At 38.0% G+C, this 26,330-nt stretch overlaps 1 protein-coding gene across 4 annotated transcripts; it reads right to left on the bottom strand.

The window, feature by feature from the left end:
• Positions 1–15,405: 15,405 nt before the first annotated feature.
• On the bottom strand, positions 15,406–19,639 carry VEP1 (NAD(P)-binding Rossmann-fold superfamily protein). Of its 4 annotated transcripts, none has more exons than XM_087669048.1 (4): positions 19,544–19,639; positions 19,368–19,428; positions 17,212–18,362; positions 15,406–15,820 (listed from the first exon to the last, which is right to left on the bottom strand). In XM_087669048.1, the coding sequence occupies exons 2-3, from the start codon at positions 19,410–19,412 to the stop codon at positions 17,232–17,234; spliced, it is 1,176 nt and encodes a 391-aa protein (XP_087525174.1). In that variant the 5' UTR covers positions 19,413–19,428; positions 19,544–19,639; the 3' UTR covers positions 15,406–15,820; positions 17,212–17,231. The 4 variants fall into 4 exon arrangements, with proteins under 4 accessions (XP_087525174.1, XP_087525173.1, XP_087525171.1 ...); XM_087669047.1 differs by lacking the exon at positions 15,406–15,820 and adding an exon at positions 16,711–17,091 and having other exon boundaries at positions 19,544–19,637; XM_087669045.1 differs by lacking the exon at positions 15,406–15,820 and having other exon boundaries at positions 16,711–18,362; positions 19,544–19,637.
• Positions 19,640–26,330: the final 6,691 nt, after the last annotated feature.

The raw sequence follows: 26,330 nt of genomic DNA on the forward strand, positions 1-26,330 counted from the left end.
AGTACATCTGTGAGGACCACGGCGTATCAATCATGCAACATCCAAGTGAAGATCCTAGTCTCAAGTATCCAAATGCTCAAGTAGCATAAACCGCCTGCTCATTGTTTGTCAAGTATATCAAGACACTTCCCACTATCACAAAAGCCATAAATATCAAGCAAAGAAGCTCAACAAGGGCATATGATAGCACCAGTGCCAGAAGATCCAAGATCAAGCATCAATAAGACCTCATGAGCATATAGGTTGTGTAGCATCCGTACATAGCATCCATAGACATTAAGTACATCCAAAATTTAACTCTAGCAAGCCTAGAAATAGCCAAAGTAAGTTCCAGGCAATCAAATGTCAAGCCAAAGCAAGGCTTAGTAGCATCCAACTCCAAAGAATGTAATGGGCATGTAGTAGTGGCATAGGCCAAGCACATCAAGACCGGTCAGACATAAGCAAAGTACATGCCATAAATACATCAGAGATGAAGATTCAATGCTATGCGAAGCGAGCTCAAGCTCAACCAATGATTTGAGAGCATATTCAAGCTCTATATCGATCCTCGAGAGTCACTACATCAATGTATACATCCAAGACAGAGCCCGAATGATGCAATAGGCATATCCAAACATAAGCAAAATAGCTTCAGCCTTGAATATTCCAACAACAAATAAATGTCCAAAATTGAGCAAATAGTGGCTCAATCCAAGCTCAAAACCATAAGCAAACCATAGGCATACTTCCCCATATGTATAAGCACCAACTTGGCATAATCGGGCATCAAATGACCATGTAGCATAAGCATAAAATATAATGATAGGGGGCTGCCCTGTTTTGGGCTACCTGTGCACTATGTAAAATAGTCAATGACTGAGCAAATTCAAACCCAAAAGCATCTCATATCATAGGCAGACATTTCCCTAGCATTCAAGGAGCATTCGGGACCAACCGAGCAACCAATGTCAATGCCAACCAAGCATAAACATAAAGTGCTGATGTAACACTATTTGTAGCTACCTATGGACTATGGAAAACAGTCTTGGACTAAGGTAAATCAGTCCACGAATCAATGCCAATGATAGCCACTAATGTTGAGCATCAATGGGGTGTTCCCAAGTGCCAAATGAAGTGTTTTCAAGCTACCCAATGAGTGCCAAGGAAGGGCTGAAGTAAAAAACAAATTTTTTTGGAGGTCTTCAAGCTAGCCTAAACTAATCTGGGCCTTGTGGAAGGGCTAGGCAAGGTCAAGGCAAGGTTGTGGGAGTAGTCAAGGACCCCCAAGAGCTCCCTCCTTGAAGGGCAAAGTCACTCATAAAGAGTAGGCATCACAGAAGCAAGAGGACATGGCTAACCTACTTCAAAAAACTTGTGGATTGAAGTAAAATAACAAAAGAGAGCTCCAATACCTTTGAAGGAATGCCCTGAGGATGCCAAAATGGGTCGGCAGGAAGCCGAGGAGTGATGGGAGCTCCATTATCTCTTTGTAATGAGATGAGTTGCTAAAATACTTATATGGCTACTCCTATCCTATATTTTTAAAAACAGTATCGTTCTTATTGCTATGTAAGTAAATACCTTGTAATATCTCAAATTTCCTAGACATTTATTGAATTAGTAAGCACGTCATCAAGTAATGGAGAAGGAGGAACTACCAAGTTCAAAGGATATGCATTTCGTACATGGCAAATAAGGATCACGTTGATCCTCATGAAGAAAGGACTATGGAATATTGCCCATGGGAAAGAGAAGAAGCCACGAGAAGCAAGATTAGTAGATGCATGGGAGATTTGAGGCAAGAAAGCTCAAGCCATCATCAAATTGAAGTTTGTTTAAAACCCCAAGTCCCCTAAACTATCCACATCTTTGAATCACAAGGGATCAAGCAAAGAATGCCTCTAATCATCTAGAATACACAATCCAATGAGCCTTTAGGCTATTCAAGGGTGGACATGTCCATGGGAAGTCATGCCATGAGCTTTTGTAGAAAATGGTCATGCATAAATCTATATATGTCATGAATTTGAAGGGGGGGTTTTAAAATACAAACCCATGATGTAATGCCCAAGTCTCCCACTAGATGAATAAGCCATATAGCTTCCTTGCAAGTCTTAGTGGTCATTGTGATGTACTTTTCTTAGTGGTAGATAAAGCCATACATGGTTGCAATCGAGAGACCCAAGAGACTGTACCACTGTGAAAGTGAAGACAAAACTTATAGTAGACCTCCTAAAGTGTATGCTTCTTGCAAAATTAACATCTATATATCCAAGAATGGTTGCATCCTTCCTTTCGAAGCATATGCACATAGATCTAGTGTAGTTCAAGTATCTCATGATACTCTTTATTCCCTCCTCATGCTTTTTGCCAGGAGGGAACTTTAGTGTTCAATTTGAGTGCCATGTGTGGTGGCTCGCTGCATTTGAAGTTCCTAAGGAAACATTTGAGGTGCTGCAGCTGTTCTTTATGCACACAAGCATTCCAAGCATCATCGATCATCAGGAACATGGTGAGATGCTCTCGGTTGAAGGGTATGGTCAATACTTGGTTGAATGGCATCTTGCAAGAGACTTGAAAACTTTAAAATGCATGTGTGGAATCTCCAATGGTGCAAATACAAAGAATCCATGCCTATATTGCTTGACAGAGGGGGTGGAAGGAAAGGACGGAAAGAAGAACTGGCAAAGGGTGACAAGTGCTGCACCGACTAAGATGTATGCTTCTATTGTGGGAAGCTTGGGCATGTTAAAAGAAAATGTTTCAAATGGATTAGAGAGTAGTAGAGACAGAGATGGACTCGACGTGAGTAGAGAGTCAAAGATACAACAGATGCATCAGGTGTTACCACTCTTACTAGTGGTGAGATACATGCAATTACCCATGATGATGTAGTTGAGCATGTACTCCTATCATCTTGTCTCCCTACATCTTACTTGCTCAGTGATTAGGCCTATGCGTTTGATTAGCTTTTGGACTCTATGGCATCTTGTCATGTTACCCCTCATAGAGCATGGTTCTTTTCTTACACGGAGGTTGACGGATGTATTGATTTGGGCCTTGAGTACTCTTATGCTATTGTTGGTACATGGGATATACACTTGGCTTTTCCTAATGGGACTTCTCTTATACTCAGGGATGTTTTACATGTTCCCATGCTCAGTAAGAGCTTGATTTCTGTCAGTCACTTGCATAATGTAGGAGGTACTATTTCTCTTCAGGATAGGTCATGGAAGATATGTCGTGGTTGCTTGGTTTTGTCCAGAAGTTCTAGAGTTGGTTCTCATTACCCAATGCATGTCTCTCATGTGGGGGATTCTATGGTTGCAGTTATCCCAATACCACATGCATTGTTATGGCATTATCACCTAGGCCATATGCACCATAGAGAGATGGAGATCTTGTCTCGTTTAGACTCATTGTTGCCTCCTATGTCACTTACAAATCTTGATGCTTTCCTTGATTGCTGGGCTTTTCTTGTCGAATGGTAAAGCTCTATTCATTAGAGTTACACTAACTCTTTCAAGCTTTACTCCTTTGACGACCTCACTTTCATCTAATTTTATAACAAACTGCAATTTACCATTAAATTCCTCAACATACATATTGTAGTACATTACCGTTTCCGACTGCACCTTATACAAATCTAAATAGTAATTGTTGAGTTTGGTTGACATAGCTGGGTAAGCATCAAGAGCAACTGCTCTTTGACTTGTATGGACAAAAGCAACCCAACTAGCATAGAAGCTAAGCAACACAGAAGTAACAAAGCCATAACTGCTAAACCCAAGCACTATCAAGAAGTCCATTGATCAAGGAGTAACCCACAAAGAACCAAGCATCAATGAGCAATGAAAGCTCAATAACCAACTGCCAAGATAATGGAGCAAGCACTGCTCAAACATGTATCCACATCCAAGTAAATCCAAGATCCATAATTGAGGCATTAAGGGCCAAATAGCATCCAAGTTGCATAAGTGATAAGTCGACCAAATGCAAACTGCTTCACAAAATTCTCAAATGCAATTCTATTCAAGCCCAAACATATGCCATACTACAGCTGAACCCAAAAGCATCCACATCAGACATCAGTCCCATAATGGGTAGCACCGGGCATAAACCTTGTCAAGTGAAATGCCAACTACAAAGAAAATGACAATAAACCAAGAATTGAGCTCTAATCTTTTCTCAAGAAGCATCCGATAGCATAAACATCAAAGTGGCATCATCCAAATATATCAGCATATCATCCCGAGTAGTCGAGAGCACCCGTAAACCATAGGCATAACCAAACTAGAGCTAAAATAACCTGGCAACCAAGGTAGCATAAATCCCAACCAACAAAAAAGTATCCACATCCAAATCGAGGCTCAATAGCTCTCAAATAGCATATCCGGGCATAAACCATGATGACCGAGCATCAATACATCCAATAGGACACCCAAATGTCAACAAAGAGCATTATGCATAAGCTGTCCGTGATAAAACCTTACTGCCTAAACAATGTACAGCAGTAAATCCTTGCATAAATCAAACTATGGAAGCTCAAACCAAGTCCTAAAGCATCTCAAAACATTGGGCAAACATCCCCAAAGCATTTGGGCATCAAATACCAAGCCTTAGGAGCATCACATAAGCTAAGACCATGACATTTTCTTACTGTAAATCAACTCAGATCTGTTACAGAAAATTTTTTGATCAGAACTTGGCAGATCTGACATCACCATTGCATCTGGAGCATGCCAAAACCCCAAATTAGACTCTTACCTTTCCTAAATCGGGTTCCGAATGCCTGAGATATGAGAAAAAATGGGATTTTTGAGCCAGATTTTGAAACAGACGCAAAAAAACGTGAGCTGGTACTGTGGGGCCTGTTGTTTATGCTAAGGATAAGGGGGCAAATGGGGGCATACAAGGTGCCCAATGAAGCCAAGGAACACCTGCAAAGAGCCTATGAGGGCTGGGGAGAGGCGGGAGATGAAATCTTACCTCGGGAGGAAGAAGCCATGGCTGGCATTGAAGCTCCAAGCTCTAGGTCTTCAATCCAAGCTGAAGTAATACTGGGCCAAGCTCCACGATCAAGCTCTGATCCAAAGCTGTGATACCAGTTGAAGGGGATACAATGGCAATGGAGAAGGAGAAGAGGAAGATGTGGGAGAGAAGAGCACACATAATGTAGGTGATCTCCAATTGAACTAACAGCCTTATTCCACTATCATATTATATATGAATAACGAATGGGCGGTCACAATGTACATGGGAAGGCCCAGAGGCCTTTTACCCCAACACTTCTGTGACCTTTTCATCCTCCTTCGTTTCTCATCAGAGATCGCTGCTCAACACCAGTACCTTGTCCTTCACTAGGGTGGAAGATGTCGCAATGCCCCTCTTTAATTGTAGGTTGGCGAGCCAAAGTCTGCAACATGTTGGCGTCATCTTCAGGTCTTCTTCTATGACTTTGTTACCAGCTTCTACATCACTTCGTCCTCTTTGTCTCTTGTTTTTGTCTGCATGAGAACCAATTGATTCGTCTTCGACTATGTTGCCTTCCTTGACGTGGATAACACTTCTATTTCTCTGTCACTGCTCCTTCTTCAGCTTCGCCGCTGGAGTTACCATATGGAGACAAGTTGCAACTGGTCCTCAAAAAGAAGGCACCAAGACAACTATCCTTGCGTCTTCAGCACCATTCACTTCAAATCGTTGCAGCCTCTAAATGTCCTCCAATGTCGCAGAGCTCCTTCGTCATTCTCCATCGCCCCCACGTTCTCGTCCTTCCTCATCTTATATATGTGGCGCCACCCTCTAAACTCTCAGGAAAGCATCGTAGCTTTTTAGTTATTAGACTTCTCATTCCCTACTTTTCTTCATTTTTGGCATCCTCCTCTTTATATCGTCAATCCTTTAGAGTACAAAGTGTGGTGCTTTTCGTTTAAACTTATCACCTAATCAAACTTTCCATCATAGCTTACGACACCTTGCTGCCACGTTTCAACGGCTTTCTTTCTAACGACTGCTCCATAGTGCAGAAGGCAGTCAGCAAAAAGTATTTGCTTAGTCAGCTATAAAACTCCTGAGGCAGGCTTTTCAAATTGTACCAGATGGTATACCTCATCTGCTTGCTAAGGCAACTTAATCTGTTATTCAAATTTCAATAACACCATGTATTTATTGATCAGTCTTGACTCGAAAGATACAATTTCAACATTCTTGACTTCTGCATCTACGAAGCTTCATCTCCATGTTGACCAAACTTTCCTCTTGATGTGAGTTGAAAATTGAGGAACAAAAAGTTAACTAAAAGGTTCCCAACCTTAAGCCCTAAGTGATAAGAAGAATGCCACCTAGACTGGTCATAAGTAGAGCAAAATGTATCTTCCATTGCCTTGTGCTATAAACACACTATACATGATACTGAATGCAAATCTCAATCCAAGTATCAAACCCCTTATAGGCATAGTGATCTTGTCCCAATAGGTCAATTTGTGCCTTTTGACCTTTTGTTTGGCTTAAAGGCTGCCTTAGCCTTTGTGACTTGTTTGCGTGGTCGATAGGTCGGTGTCATTTTGAGATAATGTTGATAAATCATGGCCTTGTTGAGCTTATGTAAATCTTGAAATAGGTCCCCACAATGGAGTAGGATGATGTCCAATTCCAAATTGATCGCAAAGAGGAGTATTTAACTTTAGAGCACAATCAACATTTACCAAGATGACAATGCCAGGATGTATAAAAGGTAGATGGACAGTGGTCCTCCATCTCCACTAAGAGTGCAAGTATTAGTTGTAGCATTACTCCACTTAAATGTCCTCAATATGAGATGATAACGTTTAGCTTCCATAGTCGGCTAAATGTTGACATATTATCTGTGCTTGGCAACATCTGATTTATAAGTTACATGAGAAATGTCCAAGCGAAGGATCAACATTGCATTCTTTTCCTCAAGTCCTTGAGACTTCAAAACATGAATCTTTATATTGTACCCTATCAAGAACGTGCTTTGGGAAAGAACTTCATGCCCAATCACTCATGTAATTTGCAAATTAGGTTCCATGCAATGCAATCAATCGAGCGATGCTCCACACAAAATTATGAATGCATTGAGGAATTTGTGCCTAGACTAACTACATGTGCGTCATGCAAACACAAAAGAAACACACAACAAAAAATAAACTCATAATGACGCTGCCTTAAGAGTCCCGCAGAAATTTTCGCCCTCAAGTTCGCAATGGTAGATGCACAGCGTCACGGCAACGTACTAACCACTCCAACTGCATAGATAATATATAGATGCATAGCAACCATAGAGTACATTAAGCTACCAACTATGGATGCATATAAAACCTTGGCAATTTCAGTCCTCTGTTTATCTGACTTGGGGCTATCCTTTTGGTGGCTAAGTTTTAAATATGAAGGCAATAGAACATTTATAGCCTACCATCCAAAGCCTACCATCCAAAGCCTACCATCCAAAGCCTTTTGAGTGTATAGGTAGTAATTGGTCTCACATCTAATGTACCCCCGAGACCACATAAAGACATCAACCTTATGATAATATTCCATGGGAGCTTGCTTCAAATCTATAAGCTCTTATGCAGCTTACACACCAACTTCTCCTTGCCTTCCACAATTAACTCCTCAATTTTCTACATGTAAATATCCTCATGCGAGTTCCTATGCAAGGAAGTGGTTTTTACATCCATTTGCACTAACTGTATATTCTCCCTAGCAACCAAAGTGAGAACTATGTGATGGGTGGTCATCTTGGCTCTTCTGGTGAGAATATCTAATTAAAGTTAATCCCCTTGACTTGCTTAAATCCTTTGGCAATTTCTCAACAAACCTTGCCTTGTACTTAGGCAATGTATCAAATGAACATACCTTTAGCTTGTAGTTCCACTTATATGGTAGTGCATGCTTGTCCTTAGACAAAAGTACTAACTCCCAGGTATCATACTTTTCCAAAGAATCCATTTCCAATCACATAGTCTTTTGCCACTTATTATTGCCATCCCTAGTCATAGTATCTTTATAAGAAGAAGGCTCATCATAATCTATGACCATGATATAGTCTAGATAGAGTATATCTATTTGATAATCTAGATAGCCTCGTAGATCTATGTAAAACTAACTTAACAAGAGCCTTTGGTTGTCCCATGTCTATCTATCCTATAAGCGATGAGGTTTTCCAACCACCATCCTATGGCACTCTCACTTGAGTATTAGTAGATGTTCCAAACCCTACGCCATGTGAAATAGGCATGCAATTTTTTTGTATACTAGCTTCTCATCCTCCTAGAATACTGATCTATGCATCTCAACCATTTAAATGGGATGCTTATGCATTTTATTCTCATTGAAAATGACATCATGGGCTACATACTACTTTCTTTTGATTCAAGATCCCATAAGAGATAGTCCATTTCACATGACTTTTCATAGCCAATAAAAATGCATTTCTTAGAATTAGGATCAAGCTTACTCTACTATTCCATATGTATATGCACAAATACCTCACAATCGGGAAAATACAAGTGATCATAACTAGCTCTCTTACCAGACCATAACTTCTCTACTATCTTGCTATCCAATGGCTTGCTAGGAGACCTTTTGATCAAATGCATTACTATCTTTATAACTTCATCCCAAAATCCACTAGCTAGACTAATATTAGATACTATAGACCCTTTCTTAAATGGTCATGTTTATCTTCTTAGCCATATCACTTTGAGTAGGATTCTCAGGAGTTTTCAACTCTCTCATCATACCACAACTTGCACAAAAGTTTGTAAATGCATTTGAGGTGTACTCTCCACCATTATTAGTCCTCAAGCACTTAAGCTTCTTGGTTGACTGATTCTCCACAAATATTAATAAATTTTGAAATGCATCTAGCACATCACTCTTCCATGAAGAGGATAGGCCCAAACCTTCCCTGTGGCATTATCTATAAAAGGGATAAAGTCTTTCTCTACATACATACATACATACATATCAAACCCTTTATTTATCTCACAACACTTTCAACATGGTGGTAGAGCAATGGATTTCAATTTTCTTCCTAAGCAAGTGAAGATTTGGATGACATTTAGTACTCATAATTGAACTTTTTATTCTCAAAGAAAATGAGCAATGTCCCAATGTTATTGCCCTTTTCATCTATGAGACTTTCAAACTTTAAGAAAAAAATGAACACACCCCAATCTACATGAGATTAGCACCTTAGCTTAAGAACACAATGATTAATAGTGCTAGACATTAAGGACTCATAATTGGACTTTTTATTCTCAAACAATGTCCCAATTTTTTACTAGATTGGCACATTGGCTTTACCACAAGCTTCTTGCATAGGAAATTATAGATATATTTTCACCCCTACATAATTAACTCAATTTAGCATACTGCATGTAAGGTAGATGTGCTTTACAAAAAACACTTCAGAATTTTCGAATGTTAGTCCATATTGTTCTAAAACTCCAAATTATGAATACCCATAGAATGTAAAAGTATAAATTTTGCTAAAGATATCAACTTTTGTCAATTTAGGTTACAATTGGATGGAAAAATTGATGCCCTTGACTTTTCAAACTAAATTTGAGTTGGTAATGAAGGTGCATCTTGCAAGCATAGTTCTATGTAAAGAAACGAATTTACTCACATAATTTTGTTTCAAGTGGAGATGTTGAAAAATAACATGTAAATGCACTCATCAAGCTTCAAAGGCATAAAGTTGTCTTTCACCAAATGATGTTATATCCAACACAAATAGGTATTACGGAGCTGAAATATCATACTAAAGAGGTATAGTGGCACTGGACGCTTTTTTGGTAGACTTAATGAGTGATGGTTAGTGTTGTACAATACATACAAAATGTGTTACCTCGAGACCATGTAGCCATTTGAATATGATGGTTATGCACATGTTTCATTGGATGAATCAACAAGTGACACATATCCTTTCTTAGCCTAAGGGTACAAAAGCCTCATTGATCAATCTAACACCATTTTTTCCCTTTCACAATCTTGCTACCAACAAAACTTGTTACATTCCTATCCAATCGCACTGTTTTCACCCTGCAAGATCCATTCGAGTTTTATCACCCTCAAATCTTCTCCCTCGTCACACACAACACAAAACAACGTAATATAGGGTATGAGACATTTGAGACCCTACCAAATTGACTTGTTTTGCCACCATAAGGAGCTCACACCATTTGGTCACTTTAAGTTTAGAAAGTCCGGTTGGTGGCACATGGTGGAACAACATGATATCAGCCCTCCTAAGACCTTGCCAAATCACATTGTTTTGCCACCATAAGGAGCTCTCATTGTTCTGTCACTTCAAATTTGGGAGTCATCTAGCACATAGTGGAACAACACAATATAGCTACTCCAAGGACCAAGACACCCCTAAATCATGTTCTATTACCACCAATAAGAGCTCGTTGTATTCTACCACATAGAGCTAATCTTGTCATGACCATCCCATTTCCCTTGGCTCTCTCACTTGCATTGTTCCTTATTGCTCTCATTTCTAGAACAAAGCAGACATCAAAGATGTACATAAACAAGATCGAAGCTAAAATTGAAGGATCTCCAACCATTTTACTTGAGGAGGTTGAGGCTAAGGCTTCTAATGGTTCTAGTGATTCTTCTTTTGATGTTGTTTCCACTAGTGATCCCCAAAAGTAAGTCTCCAAGGAGACATCCTCAAATGATGTGCCTAGTAAGAAATATCTTTCTGATCAAGCATCTATTGTTTCCTCCAAGGAAGGCACTACTATGAAGATTGAGACTCCTACTCAAGAACCTAATGTCTCTTCTCATACTCTTGAGACAATTGATGTTTCCCCATAATATGAGACTCCTACTAAGGTTGCTAATGTGTCTCCTCAAGAGGCTGATGTGGAAGCTAATACTACTTCTTAGGTACTTGATGTTGGACTTGAGTCTTTAAGGCCATCATCCCCCAAGAAGACTATTGATGCAATTGCACCTTCCCAAGAGGCCAAACTTGAAGGTGTTATTTCTATTATAGTTCTTCAAGGGGAAATCTCAGGAAGCAACAAATCATGTGATTCCAAAGGCACCATTTGTAAGAGTTGTAAATGATATTTTTGATAGGTTGTCTAAAATTTCTACAAGTGTCTATTCTTTCAAGAAGCGGTAGTTGTCAACCATTCTCTATTTGCACGGGAGGTGGCAGAGAACTTTATCATTGACTTCATGAATGACTCTTATATTGTTTTTGCTCATGTACATAGGGTTACAATGACTTTTCCATGGTCAACAAGCCAAGATATAGATTTGACAAGCTATCCGAGCCCTTGCCAACTACAAATGCCAAATCGTTTGAAATCTTTAATGTTCCCCCAAAATTTTCCAAGAAGAAGGAATAGAGACATGTTGATGTTGAGGATGTCACTCATTTGTATAGCATAAGAGTGCTACTAAGCAGAAAAGTCTCTTTTAGAAAAATTTAAAAGTATCATTTGAAAAATAAGAACAATTTTATCAAGTCATGATAAATAAACTTGCTCCAATCAATTATGAGAGGATGGGTAAGGTCTATGGGTACATGCTAGTCAATGTATATTCCCTTTTGCTGATTACGGAGAACTATGTCACTACTTTTCCAAAGGATAACTTCATGTTAGAAAAGAGGGATGTCTAGTTATTTGATTCAATTGTGTACTATTTCCTAAGTAAATTTACATTTTTTTCCTATTCTCAAAGATTTCTCAAGTTTCAAAAATTTTCTTGCCATGTATTCATCCATGCCTTTTTGTAGGGCATATGTTTCTTCTCTCAATCCTCAAAGTACAAAAAGTATATTTATTGTTGATCCACTGCTCTCAATAGACCTCTTTTCAAAGACTAGTTCTAAAATTCAAAAATCTTTTAAATATTATGATAGTGTAATAAACTATCATATTTTCTTCCCCTATGTTGAGAGGTAACTAGAACCTCAAAGCCCAATTTAGTTTTGTACTTTTTCATTATTTTTGGAGTGTTATCTTTTTATGTAGGGGGCATTGGAGTTTGATTTACATTGACATAAGAGAAGTAATTCTTATGAGCTCTCTTTTTGGGATACATGGCCAAGCCAAAATGTAAAGTGTACCCTTTTTTGTGTTGATTCCACCTATTGCAAATAATCTTCTTTGTTGCATGAGCTTATTAATTATCATTTTTCCTTGCGATACTAGTAGACTTGTCACAAGCTTTCTTGAGAAGAATTATGAAGACATTGCTAGTCTAGATAAGCCATTAAAGTATCTCATGTAAGAGGTTCCACATCAAAATGGCAGTACTAGTTGTGGGTGGGGAGTTGTTACAACTCCTTGATACAATACTATAAATGCAAAGTTGTTAAATCAAGATGTGAATGTGAGCCTCCCAGTCCTTTTCTTTTTATTTTTCCACAATGTTTTAACTATGTAACAATATTTTGATGACTCTCTTTAATGCAGATAATACCTTGAAGCATACATGTGGTGGATAAGGAAGAGGTACATAGAGTTAATCCTAGACAAGGCAATCACCCCAATGGTCCTAGATTTCCCTCATTCACCAAAATTAGCCTTCAAGTCCTTTTTTTTTGTTTTTCCACAATGTTTAAACTATTTAATCAATTCTTTAATGTCTCTCTCCAGTGCAGATAATACTCTAAAGTATACATGTGGTGCAAAGGGAGAGGTACATAGAGTTGATCTTGGACAAGGCAATGAGCCTACTGGACCCAGATTTCCCTCATCCACCAAAATCAATTACAACTAAGGTTGAAGAAAAGAGATGATCCCCTTAAAAAACAAACACCAAAGCAAGGGTAAGAATACCAAGACTTCTACAAAAAAGAAGACCAAGACTTCTCCTATAAAGAAGACTAAGACTTCTCCCCAAAAAAATACCAAGGCTTCTACTAAAAAGAAAAAAAAAAAATTAAAAGGGAAAGGAATGCCCAAACTCTCTTCTCTGAAGTTTAAGCCATTCCCTCTCAAGCCTAATTAGAAAGGAATGCTCTTGAAGAACCAAGTTTTCGAGATACCAAGAAAAGAATATAGTGGAAATAAACACTTTTTTGAGGAAATTATGGAAGAGCAAAAGAAAGCTGAGAATTAGAATTATTTACACTTCACTACAACAAAATATCCATTGTATCATTTTTTCCACTTGAGTATAAATTATCATTCAATACTATTTCACATGTATAGCAAACATTTTTGTAACTCATATTATGAAATGAAATAAATTTTAAAAATGTAATCTACATACTATTTTTGCAAGATCATATCGAATGAAGCATGAAAATTTTAGCCAAATATTTCTCCAAAACAATGCCATTGAGCAAGAATAGGTTTCTTATTTTATTACATTCTTGATTCAAAAATTACAATCATTGATATATAAAAAAAGGACATTTAGCTCTTATTCGAATGGTTTGCACAACATAAATTTTGTACGTTAAACCCAATTGTGTTGCATTATATGGAACATCTTCTATTATCTACTTGGAAAAAACCATACCCTTAATTTTTTCTTTGTGTTGAATAACTTGCAACTCAAGTTTTAAAGCAACCAAGAATGAGTAGAAACAATGCATATATTGTTTAAATTTTACAATAATAGGAGGTAAGTAATTAGTACAATATAAAAAACATTCAACTTTGTTGCCTATCGCAGCACCATTGATTCTCGACTTATGTGAATGAGTTATTTTGTTAAGAAACTTCAAGGTACCTCTTACATCCTTTTGATGTCTACTAAGAAGTAACATTGATAACCTTTAGTTCTTTATTTGAAGTAACCTATACCTTGCTCTTGAATAAAATACAATCAACATTAGAATTTAAAGAAACCCAACTACACAGCCTAAGTTTATATCTCCTATATTCAAAGGTGATAAGACATTCTCGTAAGAGATTGTAAAATAAAGTTAATGATTTAAAGGCATTATTATACCTTATAAAGTCACCTTTATGGCCACTCTCACAAAACTTCCAAAAGAGACCTATTAAGCTATCCAAGTTTTCTTTTGAAAAAATTTATGCTAATCCATAATACATTTTTTCTTTGCAAATTTGAAGTTTTGAAGCAAGCCACAAACATAAGGAGAGGTAAAAACCATGATAAACATATGTTTTCTAATATCCTTTCAAAAGTCATAACCTTTCAAATATCTATGTAATATTATTTTATATTTTTTAAAATCTCCCAATTTAGATATGAAAGGGTTAGTACTAGCAAATCTTTAACACATCCATATACACCTAGTCTTGAGGAGATAACATACTGTGTGTAATATGTAAAAGTTTTGCTCTCAACCAAAAAAAAAAACACACACACTTGCAGTTTGATTAGTGTAAATACTTTATATGAAAAGTACCACTTAGGCTCTCCAAGGGCTATCATTCAAGACTTATTGATAAAAAAATATCTATAAATAAAAAATCATTTCATATTACTTATATTGATAGAAATAGAAAAACACGTTCATTACTTGTAACAAAACTTACTATGTGTTTGTAAAGAAACTCATTTGATTGAAGGTAAATACTTATCTATGGCCATGTGAACATGTTAAAATTGGGCAAGCCATCCTTGAGGTGCAACTTTGAATGCAAAAATACATTCCTTCCAATGATATCTTATATCCTTTCATTTTGCTTATTTTAACTCGAGGAAGCCCTTGCAACATGGTAACCCAATCATTTACAACATAGATTTCATGATCTCATACTTTTTCTACACTCTTGTTATAGATGGTGTATAAGTTTATAGGATGATAAGAATACCTTGAAAACACCATGGAAAAAAAAGCTTTGAAAATACTAGTGTGTAAAAAAAGGAATGCAAAGAGGAGGAAAAAGAAAGCAACTAAAAGAAATGTAAAAAGGAGGATCGAGAAAACTTATCGAATGCAGCATTAAAAATAAGCAAGATGGAGGAAATATAATCAAAACTCTGAATTTTCAAAACATCATATATCAACTTCTAGTCCCCATCTTTGCCTTTTTTTTTAATGGCTTTTCTCATTGAATAAGATGAGACTACCAAAACACGTTAGACTCACAAGATTTCAACTAAAAAGGGAGAGATCCACGGAATGAGTCTCTACTATCTCTAAAACAAAGGAGACAAGAACACCATATTCTTGTGCGTATGGCAATCTCTCTTTGGCTATTTTAGTAATCCAAGGATTAACAAAGGGCCCTTTTTTTAAGCATTTTTTACCTTGATGTAAGGTTACTAATCTCTTTAAGAGTTACGGTTTTATACCACTAATGTTTCCAAGATCAATAATTCGCATTAATCAAAGCATTGGAAGATATAAAGTAATAACTCTCTAGCTTTTACACACTTCTATTGGAACAAAGTGATGATGTTTAACAAATTTCTTTTGACACTAGATAAAAGCTTAGCCTACAGCCAAAAAAAGTCACGCATGAACTGACTAATCTGTTAATACCCTCTCTTAGATCATGGATGATCCAGTACAAGACCATAACACAGCCACAAAAGTGCAAAACACAAAGTTAGCAGCCACCAAAGATAGAGATGAGCTGAAAACACTGTCGTCCAGCCCTGTACACGAGCAGAAAGTCGAAACACAGATGTTGATCACAAAACAGCAGATAAGGACAGCAACAAATGCAGCCATTCTGCAGGAAACTAGGTTGCCTCAGCCTGCAGACTCAAAATGCAGATTGCTGCAGCTAAAATGCAGGTTGAGTAGGGCAGAAACAGGCTGAAAATTAGCAGCAGCTGTTCACCCAAGCTGAAGAACTTGCAGCAGTTCAGCACAGGTCCAATCAGCAGCAGTGTGTAAAATGCAGACCTGCAACAACAGAAAACAGCACCAGAAACTCAATTGTGGATGAATGAAACAAAGTCAAATCCCGATCCTGAGCTGTAACACCATGTCAAAAGTGGATGCGGCAATGGAAGCATAGAGCGCTACTATAATAGACTACATAACATAAGAGAGGAGAAAAGCAAAGAGAAACACAGCAAAGAAAAGAACACTACACAAAGAACTCAAAAGAAAAGGGATGCTCAGGAAATGGAATCCATATACCAAGACAAGAGATGATACAAAAATAGTGAGTCACTGGCCGTGTGGGCACCAGCACTGGCTCCCTCTCTCCAACGGAACCTACTGTGAGAGTATGCAGAGTAAGTGACTGGAGGAGAGAGCCTCTCACCTATGAATAGGCCCAAAAATCATGATCAGATTGGCCAGCAAATAATGCAGTCAGCCATAAAAAATGCATAAAATATCAAGATAGGCAGACCACATCATCAGATGCCCAGCCCATTGTAACATGCACAAACTCAACCATGAACTGACTAATCTGCTAACCAGCCCCTGTAGGGGGGGGGGGACCAGTTATTCTTCCCATACATTTAAGATGGACAATGACGTATTTAAGACATGCAACTATAGGGAGACCCTAATGTAAAACTGCTGTGAAATATACATATTAGTACATTCTATCCAGCAGTCACAAGTTGAGGACACTAGCAACCAGCTTCACATCTCTCTCTCAAGCAACTTATCATGGCCATGCCAGGAGGAAGGTACATTCCATAGTAGCTATTATATTGACTATCAAACTTCCATGACAAATCCTATTAATCCAAAGAACAGAACCGCCTTCTTTGTCAATTTGTTCTCACATCAGGGGAAAACGACTGACCCAAATTCTTTGACACCAGAGCCACCACTCAAATAAATAAATAAATAAATAAAGTCAAATCTGGGATTTCAGCAACAAAACATAATTTTTTTAAAAAATTCACTGGCATCCTTGACAAAAGCTTTGGCATCATTTCTGCCCAAACCAATGATGGTGTTTACCCCACAGGATACAAATCTCATATCCTACAATATATGGATGACTGATTTGGAAAATGAGAGCACATACATGTATGCACTCTAAATAGAGCCGAGATGATGGACTAATATAAAACAAAACAGTTGTACAAGCTTCAGCTTATTAGTACCAGTATTTCAAGAATGCAAATCTTCACTTTTTCCACCAGGCAACCTAAGACAATGGATGCCATCATGCACAACAAACCACATCTGCAACTAGTGATAAGCACCTGCAGAGGAGTGCAACCATTTAAAAATAAGAAAGTGTACCTGAAACTGTCCACTTTCTACTCAAATTTCAGTAGCAGCATGCCTATGATTGCTAACACTCTAAACACAATCAGACCAACCTGCTTGTTACTTTCTGTCCTTAAGGGATGATTTTCTTGCGTCTCATCTTGTCAATCCAATGAAGTAAAGAAGCTTCACTGTTCCTGAATCCCAGGAACCCTGCTTCCTTGCTCTTATTCATACTTGATAGCATAGGAGTAGGCGCATTCAATGTCACATCGACAAACCACCAGTTACCTACATCTTCAAGTTTGGTGGGTGACAAATCATGTTCTTCAATGATTGCATCCCAAACAGGTTCCTTGTCCTTCATCAGCTCCTTCATACTTATTGGATGACCATCATAAGGAGGGATTTCCAACCCAAATTTCTTTGCCAAAAGATGCCACACCCTTTTATAGTTGAAGACATCTCCATTTGTCACATTAAAAACTTGATTTTTTCCATTATCATCAATGGAAGCCCAGATTTGCTGTTCAGCTATCAGCTCTGCATCTGATGCATCCCAAAATTGCTCCCAAGTAATTCTATTTCCAGGGTACCGGAAGGGCAAACCTTCATGTTTACAAATCGCTGCATATACTGCCAAACTGCCCAAAAGATTCATCAAACTCCAAGGAGAGAAGCCAAAGATAACATTCGGGCGATGCACTGACCAGGTTAGGCCTTCTTTCTTTTTCACTGTATCAAAAAGGATGTCTTCCAGTATATAGTAAAAATTTTTGACAGGCAAGCGAAACATGTCCTCACGAAAAGGGGGCTCGTGTGTGCGAAGCTTTGCAGGAGTATTAAAGGGTCCAACATAATGTCTCCCACCAGTCTGTAGACAGATATGTTGTAATTTGGGAGCATTGGGAAGTAATGCATCAAGTACATTCTGAAACATTCTACCATTATCATGACAGTTCTTCTCTTCAGTACTGTGACTCACCCACACAACCCAAAAAAGATGAGTCACATCTCTTAGTGGTGATATGTTCTTCTGTGTATCATCTGCATCGAGGACATCACATTGGATGTACTCAATTGGGGAATCTGAAAACCATCGTGGTTGAGCCCTTCGTGCGACTCCATAGACTTTCCAAGGTCCCCCTGGTGCATCTGATCGTGGCAATATCTTTGCTAAGCTGGTTCCAACTATCCCTGTGATGCCAACCACTAGCGCAACTTTGGGGCGTCCATCATTTCCTTTGTCTCGATGGCTTTGATTCTGTAAGACAGATCTCATTCAATTAGGCAATATGTAATGTTGTTATCATCACAAAGGGGCGTGCAAAGTTGATACCTTAGCAACAACCATGCTCTCTCTCTCGGAGATTCCAGCATTTGATTGAGATCAAATAACTGAATTATATTTTGTACGAGCAAAATAATTTGCTCCATTTCGTTTCATGGAATACAGGTCAAGCTCCATTCTATTTCATAGAATAAAGGTCTTGATTGAACTGCCACTAGCGATGTCTTGATTTTGGATGATCATGGACTTAGATTTCATATTATGTCATACTACATTGTGTTCACTGATGTCCTAACTTCCATATGCATGATATAATCTACATTGCTGGGTTTTGAACAAATGGAGTATGTCTAAGGATCCGTACCCTCAAACAGCCAAAGGGGGTTTAGTCAGACGTAAAACATAGTCTCAAATTCCTGCAACTATATTAGAGACCAGAAAACTGATTCTTGCTTGCTGGACAGAAGCCCTGGCCTCAGCTCATGGCCTGACACAAGAAGTTTTTGACATTTTTACACGTGGGAAAAAGGGCTCTTTTCCCTTGTTATTCCCGATAGTATTAAACATCATGAACTTCTACTCGGTAGGCACCACATACCTAGCTAGGTGCGGTCGGGGGCAAGGGGCAAGGGGCTGGGACTGCCAGTCCTCCACCTGCAACTGCATCAAGCTACATATGTGATCCCTCCATCGATAAGCTCATGATGTTGCAATTCACATTGTGGAAATTGTAGAGGGAATTTGTCTAAAACTTCGTGTGAGGTCATGCCTGGCCTACTAGGTTACCTAGTGTAATACGCAAGTGTGTTTATCTATTGCCTCTTCTGCACGCATTGAAAGGGGCCACGGCTACATTTGGGAAAGCTCAATGGTCTGTCTGATCAAACCATAGTTTGATCACATCTGGAATTTCGTAAAACTATACACAGCAAAACAGAGCCTATAACAGAAAAAAAAAGGAAATTGAGATGGACTTACCGCATCATAGCCAATTTTACCAGTCCACCAGGAATACCAAGCCATGGCGGGCGAAAAGCGCCTGTCAGGAAAGACCAGAAAAAACAGAAGAAGAAGAAGATCAGATCAGCTTACATAAGCTTGGAAGACTCAAAAATGAGGATTCGATTTCCTACAAATTTGACAGAATCGTTTACCCTGCGTTTGATCGGAGATCCTTGCTGGAATTTGAGGCCTTTCAATCAGACAGCCTATAAATGCTATGGTAACATAGTCCTGTATTAAATAAATAAATACATGTCTATCTTGTTGGACACTTTGGGAAGAGCTTTAAATTGAAGGACTGCCCAGCTCGTCCATGTGCTTTTTCTTTTTGGCCCTGGCCCCATTTCCCTAGCACTATAGTGTGCATACACATTAGTGAGTCCTGTCCGAGACTTCTCGCGACTTAGCTAGACTTTTCTGCTCATGTCCCGCGCTTGTTTGAGAGCTTTAACCAAACTATTGATCTTCATTCTTTGACATTCTTCAAACAAATGCACATTAGCGTGCATTGGAACATTGCCCTTTTGTTTCCAAGAAGAGCACCAAGCATATCCACAAGCCAAAAGCAAATGCCAAAGATTAATTGCATCTAGGATCCTCTTCCTCTTCCTTGAGCTACTTGCCAAGGAGGAGGGTTCAACCAAATTGTTCAAGAGATAAGAGTCACAAACGCGCAAGCACTTCATGTGAACATAGGTGTCCCTACCCATGAAGCATCTTGTGTGGCTTGAACCCACAACCTCTAGGTTGTGAAGCACAAGCTTCACAGCTATGCCATCACTTTGGGGTCCTACAATTTCAAAAGGCAAGGGTGCTCTCAAGATTTTGCTTTTACCTCAACAAGTCTAAAAGTGGGCAACTTAAGTTAACTAGTAGTAAATTTTTCAAAAGAAGAACCACCTTGTCATGTACCATTATAATGGCATATGAGGCGCTTTGCATCAAGACTTGGCAGGTGGGCAGAAAGGCATGTCGCATGTGCCATGTGGCAGTCACAAAAGGTTTTGCGAGGGTAGAGGGCTCCGTATGCACCATGTGGTCCCCTCGCAAAGCCTTCTATTAATATGTATGCCATGCCCCCACAAAACCTTCTATTAATATGTATAGAAGATGCTTGAATGGGTAAACTAACAAATTTTGGATCAAGTGGCCTCGTGGTAGACTCATTCATTGTTTATTGATTGTATAGTGTTCTTCACAACATGTATGTTTAAGAGGTATGGAGATCTCCCATCTACATCTAGCTTAGCAAGGATAAAGAATAGAAACTTGTCTTATTGAGAAGTTCCACAAGTCATGTGATAATAATACTTTTGAATGGCCTTTAACTTCACACTTGTATGTTGCTTAGTTGGTATATGTGGCACAATCATGGTGCTTCATTTGTCATGGAAGTTTAAATCCTCACTTTATGCTTTTAGCTACAAAAATGTTCTCTCTTTTTTGACTCCATAAGGCTAGATGTGTGTAGCATGTGATAGCAAATTAGACTTCTACCAATCTACCTTCACCTTATCTACAACATGCCCATTTGTTGTCCACTTTGTCTAAGTTGGCATGATTTGGTTCAAAAGGCATGGATAGCCACTTCTTTTGCAGGTAGCCTTTATTGCTTGAACATGTGTAATATGTGACAAACAAGACTTTTATGAATCTACTTGCATCACATTGTATCATGATATTTCATTTATCACTATGAAAATAAGTCGTTACTTATTTATATTGTTATTGACCTCTTCTAATATTCTAATATGGTCATATCAACTATTAGAACATTAATAACTATAGTACTTATGGTAATAGATAATTTTTTCCATAAACTATCTAAAAATATGTTTTAGTAGTAGTTGCATATGGGGTATTGTTATAGGCAATTTGTAAGATGAGAAAATGTTGGTCCCAATTAGTTGATTAGTCTATTATATAGAATCTAAGGAGGTCAAGGATAGTGCTATTGGTTGCTTCAATCTGACCATTGTTTTATGTGTTTTATTGTTATGAGAATAAGACATTGCTTGTTTATGTTGTGAATTTTCATTATTATTTTTTGCATAATAATGACTTGTTGCACATGTATGTTTGTAGCATTGATCACATTGTGCTTGGTAAATATCTATGAAATTAAGGTCTTGTATTTTTTAAGCAAGCAAATTATGACTAGAGTAATGCAAATGTAATGATTTTTGTATTTGTCGATGGAGTGTCATTGGTGCATGGGATTCTTTTTTTAGGTGCCATTGTGTGGATTTATTTACGCACTTATGTATGGGATAATTTGTTATCATTTAATCTTTGTACTATAGACTTAGGACAAGGTAAATATTTTTTTAAGGTTATAAATATGATTTAGGCCTTAGCAACACAATTAGACATGCCTTCAAAATTATTAGCCAAATGCAAGTCATTCAAGCAACAAGGAAAGCAAAAAGTCCAAAAGGATGCTTTACATGATTTTTTAGCATAAAAAAGAAAATAAATGAATCATTAAACATATGCATAAGAGAGGTGCTCACTCATGCAAGGAGGGAGATGAAACCCATTCTCTCTTATTGTGCACTCTTGCCTCAAATTATCTACATTTTCTTGTGTCCTCTCAATTTTCTATTAATAATCTCTTACTATTATTATGAGAAGCTTGGGGGGAGGAACACGTGACTATTTCAAGGCCTTCCTAATGGTGACATGACAACATATGCGCATGCTCAACTCCCACCCATAAGGCACCCATGTCACAAAGATTGCAGAGAGGAGGAAGCTGTGTTTTTTACGTTTGTCTCGTAGATAAAGTGGAATGCAAAGTGACTTAGAGAGAATAGTACAAAACGAAGCCTAAGTGCTAGCAAGTCTCAAGTCTTTTTGGACTTGATATAGCGGAATGAGAATGAAGTGGAACGTAGTATCATGACCCATTGGTCCTTGAAAACCAAAACTAACTTAAAACGAAACTTGAGCCACCGATCATTAAGCCATGTTCAATGATATATATATATATATATATATATATATATATGAACCATCAATCACTCAAGACAGACTTACACATGCATGCACATATGTAATAAAATAGTTGACATTAATATATTAAAAATGTCTATACGAGCATTAATATACACGTTGTTGGGGGGGATTAGCAAATAGCCGCTAACCACAGGGTTCTTGATCAGGCAAGATGGAAGATGAGAGACAAGAAGAATAGACACCAAAGAATACTGTGTACTACTGAATATAAGAACCATACAAAGATGAGAAATCCTCAAGCAAACTCTAACAATACAAGAATGATTACTCTCTACGAGACCTTCATATTTTAGGCCAAAGTCAAGTAGAATATTTTCTCACTCTCCTTATTCAAGTAGCCTTCCATGTTAAGGCACTTGTTTGGTACTCAAGCTTGCGTTCTCATATCAAAGACACAAGATATCTTTAGTTCTCAAATTGCCTAGGCATTCTCCTTCATCCATACTTCTATTTATACAACTATATCCCTTGTTTACAAACTTAAAATCTTGCTTTCCAAACACAAAAGCTTGTTTTTTCCTTTCTTGCCTTTACTTTTTGCTTTCCTTGTTTTCATTTTTTTGCAAGCCCTAAGTCAGAAGTTGTGACTTGTTTTGGCCCTAACTTTACCATGGAACTCTGAATATAGTCATCTAGGTACTCAAAATGATTGGAATGATCTTGGTCTATAAAGCAGCATGGATAAAATTATCTAATTCTTCTCAAAATGGCTAAAAACAACACTTTTAGTGAAACACATCACCCTTTGATATTTTTGGTCTTTGACCACTAGTACTATTCAAAATAGGTCCTTATATGTATTTGGATCTATCCAAAGTTCCAATTAAGTTATTAGAACTTAATAATGGATATTCAAAATACTTTGGTGGACAAGTTCTCCTCCCTAAAAATCTTGTAAAGATCCTCTTTAAGTAACCCATAAACAAATATTCAAAATACTTATATGGATGTCTTTTCCTTGCTTTTCCTTTATTGAACCTATAGTCTTACCACATCCATCCCCTTTGAACTTCTGTATCCTTCGAACGGGCCAACAGTGTAGTCCACCTGGATCGAAAACCCATACATGTGTTTTCCAAGGTATCATACTCTGAATCATTCTGCCTCCATGATCATAAATCCGAGAACCTATCTTCATCACATCACAAGTTCAATCACTCCCACCTAGATTGTAAGGTATCAAGAACTCAATTTTCTTATGCTGTATGTATCCCTCTACATCTAATGATAGCTCATCTAACCTTTGTCGTAACTCAAGCTTTGTATATCCACCACAATCATAAGTTATCTTAGGATTGAGCTCGTAAGTCAAAACATATTCCTTATCCTCATCTTCACTACCAAATTGCTTATTTTCTATTGGATTCTCCTCTACATCCAACCTTGGCTTATCAATCCTCTGTAGCATCTCAAGCTTTGTAAATCCTCCTAAATCATATGGCAAAACATCAATCATATCATGCTTTCTATAAACACTTCGGAATCATACTCGTATGCATAATTTTTCTTGATCTTCTTACATATCTTGCAAAAACACTTGCAAAATCAATGACAGAGTATCTTCACCCCCTCTAATCTTGCAATCTATATTGAAATCCAAAATATCTTCCTTGCACTCCTCTTTATCTTTTACATCCTACATATGATTGTCTTCAATCAAAGTATCTATCACTACCATGGTATCATCGGAAGCTACAACATGTTTATTATGGACTTGTTCTGCTATTACATCTACAATTATTGTCAAAGCATATGTATCTTCAAGCAACTCATAAGTCTTGGTCAAGATCTCTATTTCTTTAGCACTCTCTATCAGTGTCTCTATCATATCTATTGCATCTCCAATCTCAAAGTCTTAGTAGATAGATCCTCTACATTAGACATACCCTATGTCAAACACAACTCTTATTGCAAATGGGTAGCACTTGACTCTATTAGCTAAACAGGATCAACCCTCTACTCTTTGGACTACACAAGGATAGCCCCACACTGTGGATGCTGAAATAATTCAACATTAGAATCTTTTGGCTGATGTAATTCATCCATCTACAACTCTATTGGCTGAAATACTTCAACCATGTTCTCTATTTGCTAAAATAAATTACTAGATAACTCTTCTCAATGAGAAAACTCAGCATCCAATATATCCAAGATATGTTTTTGTACAAGTCTAGATTTACTTTGAAACTTTGTTTTTGGCATGATAGCTAAAATATTTATAGTATCAAATTATGTACATGATAGCCCATATACTTTGTCAATACTCTCTTTATCCTACAAATAACTCTTTCTTCTCAATTCTTTCTCTTTCTTGCCAACATACTGTCATAACTTTGTTTTTCACTTGGGCTTATTTTCAATCTGTATTCTATAAGCTGAAGCATCTCCCCTAGTTACACAAGATGTTTGCATGGTCGTGTCCTTTAGAATATTCTTCATACCACCCTTATCGAAGTTCGGAGTAATTGGCATACATGTCTCAGTTGAGCAGATTTTTCCCTTTTGTTCCTAGAAAACCAAGTCATTTCTCTTTATATCTCTAAAAAACTCATAATCCTTACACTGATGATGATTAGGACTATCACACCAAATACATCTCTTAACATATTCCTTCCTAGGCAAAGCCTATGAAGATCCTTTCTTTTTTGGTGTAGTAATTGGTCCTACAATTCTAGTAATATTAAGCTTTAAATCTCTTATATCTTTAAGTAACTCATCCATATCATCATTCTTGAGTGGCAAAGTTGTAGAAGCTAGTGGCAAAACCATAAGTACTAGTAGTAGCATTGAAACATGTGTAGGCATAGGACATGGGGTAGGCATAACGGTTGTAGGCATACTAGTGGGAGCCACACATAGAATATTAGAAGGTATGAAAATAGGAGGAATTGTGGAAGAGACTATATATTGTTTTGCAATCTAGATTTCCACATTTGCTAATTCACCAAAGTAGTGCTAGCATCCTTTGCATCCTGCCAGTCAGTCTTTAAACCCATAGGTTACAACATGTCCTCCAAAAGCTCTCTTAGCTTCACTTGAAGTACTGAACCTACAGCTTGTAGAAATTACTCTACCTTCTTAGGCTCTAAGGCCACTTAACCTACAACATCCATCTTGTTATATTTGGATTCAAACTTTTGAAGAAGCTTAATTGCCACCAAGCCCTTATTTGGCTTGCGTATCCACTCATGGAAGTTGTGCCTTGTATCCATCATGATATCTTCCATGTAGTATTCTTCTTTTAAGGATTTATTGAAGGCAAGCCAAATAGGACTCACAATATAGAGCCACGAGGGGTCCACTAGGGTTTACCGTATGGTACCATGTTGAGATATCGAGCTCCACTCATGATATGCCAGGGTGACCGTTGTGCATTTATGTCACCGACTTGTTAGTTGCAGATGCGGTTGGCACACCGCCTAGATGTCAACTATCCTTATCTACTCTAGTTCGTGGCTCACTTAGTATGCCACCTTAGTTAGTTGAGTTTGGTTTGAGACCCATATATAGGGTTCTTCTATTTCTTTGTATAAGAGTTCTTTTTGGCTTACACAACTAAGAAGAGGAAAACTGTTTTCAGCCTCCACCTCTGTGTGTATTCCCCCATTGTGCAAGTAAGAAAGCTAGAAGTGAGACTCCTTCCTTCTCTCCCACAATCTTGACATGGTATCAAAGCCTTGTTCGTGGTAAGGAGCTCAAGAAAGCAAGCCAAGTTCGCGGTGTTCTGGTAAGAAGACCAGTGTTGCTTTCATTTTTCTGGTGTGGGAGCAAGTCTCTGCAGGTAGCACAGCCGGAAAGCGCAGGAGTGCATTGTCTCAGGTTGAGATGCCCTTCGCGGTGAAGCAAGAGGGCGATATATGCTGCGGGACAGGGCTTTAGCCCTAGGTGGCCCTGTTTTTTTGATTTGAGGCCATTTCGGGG

Source organism: Lygodium microphyllum, chromosome 27, assembly GCF_053477565.2.
Source record: "Lygodium microphyllum isolate KBCC chromosome 27, Lygodium_microphyllum_v1.1.10, whole genome shotgun sequence".
Taxonomy (NCBI): Eukaryota; Viridiplantae; Streptophyta; class Polypodiopsida; order Schizaeales; family Lygodiaceae; genus Lygodium; species Lygodium microphyllum.

Bases quoted from the DNA above. Each gene is read 5' to 3' on its own strand.
- VEP1 (XM_087669048.1), bottom strand. From the start codon at position 19,412: ATGGCTTGGTATTCCTGGTGGACTGGTAAAATTGGCTATGATGCG. The intron at 18,363-19,367 runs GTAAGTCCATCT...TCTGTCTTACAG, and splicing joins GTAAAATTGGCTATGATGCG to AATCAAAGCCATCGAGACAA.